At 37.6% G+C, this 4,318-nt stretch overlaps 1 protein-coding gene across 2 annotated transcripts; it reads right to left on the bottom strand.

The window, feature by feature from the left end:
- Window positions 1-275: 275 nt before the first annotated feature.
- LOC108835839 (somatic embryogenesis receptor kinase 4) lies at window positions 276-4,110 on the bottom strand. Of its 2 annotated transcripts, XM_018609064.2 has the most exons (11): window positions 3,781-4,108; window positions 3,573-3,708; window positions 3,413-3,484; window positions 3,113-3,256; window positions 2,793-2,861; window positions 2,622-2,693; window positions 2,458-2,537; window positions 1,902-2,030; window positions 1,465-1,809; window positions 915-1,309; window positions 276-825 (listed from the first exon to the last, which is right to left on the bottom strand). In XM_018609064.2, the coding sequence occupies exons 1-11, from the start codon at window positions 3,890-3,892 to the stop codon at window positions 511-513; spliced, it is 1,869 nt and encodes a 622-aa protein (XP_018464566.1). In that variant the 5' UTR covers window positions 3,893-4,108; the 3' UTR covers window positions 276-510. The 2 variants fall into 2 exon arrangements, with proteins under 2 accessions (XP_018464566.1, XP_056845099.1); XM_056989119.1 differs by lacking the exon at window positions 2,793-2,861 and having other exon boundaries at window positions 3,781-4,110.
- Window positions 4,111-4,318: the final 208 nt, after the last annotated feature.

Genomic DNA, 4,318 nt, shown 5'->3' on the forward strand with positions numbered 1-4,318 from the left:
ATTATATTTTAAAAACTTAATATGAAATATAAAAACCATAATTTGAGTTGGTATTTCAAATTGGGCTTTGTGTTGTATTTTTTATATATATATATATATATATTGACAACATTCTTTTATAATAGACTTAATAACTTAAGCCCATTATTTTTTTTGTTTAATACTACTATCTTTGTTTCCAAACAAAATTAATTTTTTTTAAAAAGACTACAATCCATGTTTCCAAGCACACCAAATTTTTTTAATACTCTTATCCAAGTAACCAAACAAAATGATTTTGTACTTGAGTTTTAATAAGATAGATATAGATACAAATATACATAGATGTCGCTATTAATATTTCATAACATGTAAAAGTTAATGGGAACATGATATGTGTAAAACTGACTTATCAAATAACACTATAGATTTTGCTCCGAAGTAAAACAGTTATGTTTCTTCATTGACTTGTAAACATATTGTTCATAGCTACACTTGCTAAAGAACACACATGGCCTTTTCTAAACGAGTTTATCTTGGTCCTGAAGGGTAATCGTTCTCAATGTGGGAGAGGGATTCTGGGATGAGCCAGTTAATGTCAGCTTGAGGATAGTTAAAATCATTTGTCAGAATCTCCTCCTTTTGCCATTCTTCCCATTTCTCAGCCAAACCATCTCCTTCAAGCATTCTCACCACTTCTGACATATTGGGACGTTCCAGGAAAGAACTTTGAGTGCAGAGCAGAGCCATTTGGATCAGCTGCTCCACTTCATTATCCACGTACTTTCCTTCGAGCCCTGCATCCACAATACTTTCCAACTTCTTCTCTTTCAAAACCTCTTTCACCTAGTTACCCACGAAACAAAAACACTCTTTCATCAGTGGAAAAATGACCATCTTGTACTAAAAATATTTAAGAAAACCATGAAACATACCCAGTCGAGTAACATGATATCATCATCATTTGCAAGCCGAGCAAGATCAAAAGCCTTTTGTCCGGTGATGAGCTCGAGAAGCATCACCCCGTACCCAAAAACATCAGTTTTCTCAGAAGATTTTCCTGTGGAAAGGTACTCAGGGGCTATATGGCCAATTGTACCGCGTACGGCAGTTGTCACATGGGACTCATTATAATTCATGAGCTTTGCGAGCCCAAAATCCCCAACCACAGCTTCGAAGTGTTCATCTAACAATATGTTCGCAGCTTTCACATCCCGGTGAATGATTTTTTGGTCGCAGTGATCATGTAAATAAGCAAGCCCCCTTGCGGCTCCCAGAGCAATATGCTTTCGTTTTGGCCAATCAAGTGCTGGATTGCCTTCATGACGTTCTAAAAATAAAAGAGAAAAAATGAAAGATTTTCAGACCAATCGATACAATTCAGAACAAAACTATATCACGATCAGAGAGGTTTGCAAAAAAAAATTGGAAGGAATAATAATTCTTATAAGAGAGAGAGAGAGAGAGAGAGAGAAAGTAAGTTACCTCTCAAACAAGAAGCAACACTTCCATTAGACATGTAGGGGTAAACGAGTAATCTTTCAGTTGGTGTCATGCAAAATCCATGAAGCCGAAGCAAGTTCCTATGAACGGCCAAACTAATCATCTCAACTTCGGTCTGGAACTGAAGTTCCCCACCCTTGGTACGTTCTTCTTTTAGCCTTTTCACAGCCACTAGCTTGCCATTGGCTAAACGTCCTTTATACACTTTACCAAAACCGCCTCTACCCAATACATTTTTGTTGCTAAAGTTATCAGTAGCAACTAGCAGTTCACGCAAGGAAAACCTTCGGAGTTGTCCTAAGTGAACCTCTGGGTCTTCTTCTTCACCTGTAAAATATAGTTCAGCAAAACAGTACAAAGTTAGCCAAAGGAAGCTTCAACGGGAAAAGAGCTAAAAGAGATGAAGATAGTTGACAAACCAGGTACATCAACAAAGCGGTCCTGTGCTTTACTTCTCAGCCACCAAGCAACCGCAATGGCTGGACCAGCAAACAGAATTGCTGCACCTGCAGCAGCTCCAATTGCTATTGCTGTAGTCGTTTTCTTCCCTGAGGGTATGACATAGACACAAAGTTTTCTTAATACAAACTCATTCGCAATTACCTCCTTCACGCATTGAATAGTTTCTATGAGGAAATCGTTGATTCATCAACCATGACAAACGTTTCAACAAAATGTAAAAGAGCTAATATATATATATAGATCAAACAGCTGCAAAAGAGTCAAATAACATGTCCTGTGTGTTAACACAAAATATTTAACAGCGACCCTTCTTTTCTAAAACCAACTAGCAAGTCCACACTTTTTTCAAACTTTCGATTACTTTTCAGCAATGTCCGTAAACTTCTTTTGCTACTATCAAGCTGTCATACTAATATCATTTGCAGATTATCAATCCTAGTAAAGAAATGTGACATGTCATTTACATGACAAAATTTATTTCTATAATAAAAAATCACATAACCAGATGGAAACCTGGTGGTGGTTGGGATTGAGGAGGAGAGTTGGAAGTAGATGGAGGATCAGGAAGCGGCCTTAAACTATTATTGGCAAAACTGCAGATGATTTTTAGACAATTCAGTAACTCATTGTAAACCAGTCCATGGACAATGAAACTAGGAAGGGACAAGAAGGAAAACCTAATAGGAGTGAACAGTGTGAAGGAACCATTAACAGGAATATCTCCACTGAGTCCATTGTTTGCGATATCCCTGCATTTTTTAGAATGAAATGTTATTTTTTTTCATTAACACAAAATTGCACCAACAAAGATGAACAGAATAACTCAAGAGAGACGAAATTACACTCACAGAACTTGCAGTGACACATTAGTCAAAGACCTTGGAATTTCTCCAGATAACTTGTTGTTATTAAGACGCCTAGTCTCAAATAGTAGGACACCATGCATATCAGTAAAGAGTTCAAGATGACGATCATAAGCTACTACTCTTTTGAAATCTATCCAACTGCATAAGACTTGAAGGGCAATGCACATTTGAAAAAAATAGTCTCAATCTACTTATGACTATATAAGATTCGCCAGTGTTTCAGTCAGATACGACCCATCCTAGGGTTCTACCTTTCTCACTCTTGTATAAATAAAGAGAAGAGAGATTGTATAGGTACATACAGGAACTTGAGTTTCTCTAGTTTGCCAAGAGACGACGGGATTGGTCCGCTTATTCTGTTCATGTAAAGATCCAAGCTCACCAATTCCGTCAAGTCTCCAAGCTCTTCAGGTATTCCCCCAGTAATGTTATTGCTATAAAGCTCCCTGTCATTGTGAACATAACGCAGCAGGAACATAATTTTTATCATCTGTTCAAGATTTTAGCATATAAATCAAGAAGCTTATGTTACAGTCACTTTGAACAAGCAAGATGAAGCAAAAGTGTAATCCATGCGGAAGTAAAAAATAAAGATGACTTACAAGTACTGCAAGCTTGGAAGATGACGAAGCTGTGGCACGAGTTGTCCAGATAGATTTGCATTCCCCAAGTCACTGAAAAAGCATGAAGCAGTTAGATTGATTACAAGAAGAGAAAGAGAGCTTGAATCATTTCACTTAGAAACCAGCACAGGATACTTACACACGAATGACACTATTCTCGGTATTGCAAGTAATATGAAACCAAGTACATGGAGAAACAAGAGTAGCATCCCAGCTCTGGAGTACATTGTTAGGATCGTCAACTAAACTCTTTTTCAGCTCATATAAGGCATCACCTGGTATGCATAACCCCCAACAAGTTATTATGTGAAGTCATAAGCTTTACACCAATTCAAGAGAGGAAGAACCTTCTGGGTTTCCGGCGGCTCTGAGAACCAAAAAGAAGAGTAGAATCAGGGAAATGAAGCTAGGGTGGAGCGATGACCCTTGTTGTTCCATTTTCCCAAGAGCAAAACCCATCAGAGGACTGCGAATCGGCTAATTACTTCAACCGTTGACGAAGAAGTGATTATTAGAGAAAAGGGTCTTCTTCCTCTACGCGTATTCGGCTTTTGACCAGTTTTGAGATAAACCCAAAATGGATTCTCGGGGGTGCTAATCGTGGACCCCATTTGTGTGGAGAAGAAATGGGTATTTGATTTGTCAAATATGGAGAATTTTCTTCCTCTGGCAAGAAACACTGATTAAGGCAATCAACGTTCTGTCTATGGTTTCCGGGAGGAACAATGGCTTGCCTGCCCCTGGATCTCATGAATCAATCTTCCAAGAACCCATTATAAAAGGTCACTAGATTTTGAAGCTAGGGTATTATTTTGCATTCTTATAAAATATATTATTTGTTTGTAATTATTAAATGTATTTATCTTAGTAAAATTTTCTTTATAA

The sequence above is a fragment of the Raphanus sativus genome, chromosome 6, assembly GCF_000801105.2.
Source record: "Raphanus sativus cultivar WK10039 chromosome 6, ASM80110v3, whole genome shotgun sequence".
NCBI lineage: Eukaryota > Viridiplantae > Streptophyta > Magnoliopsida > Brassicales > Brassicaceae > Raphanus > Raphanus sativus.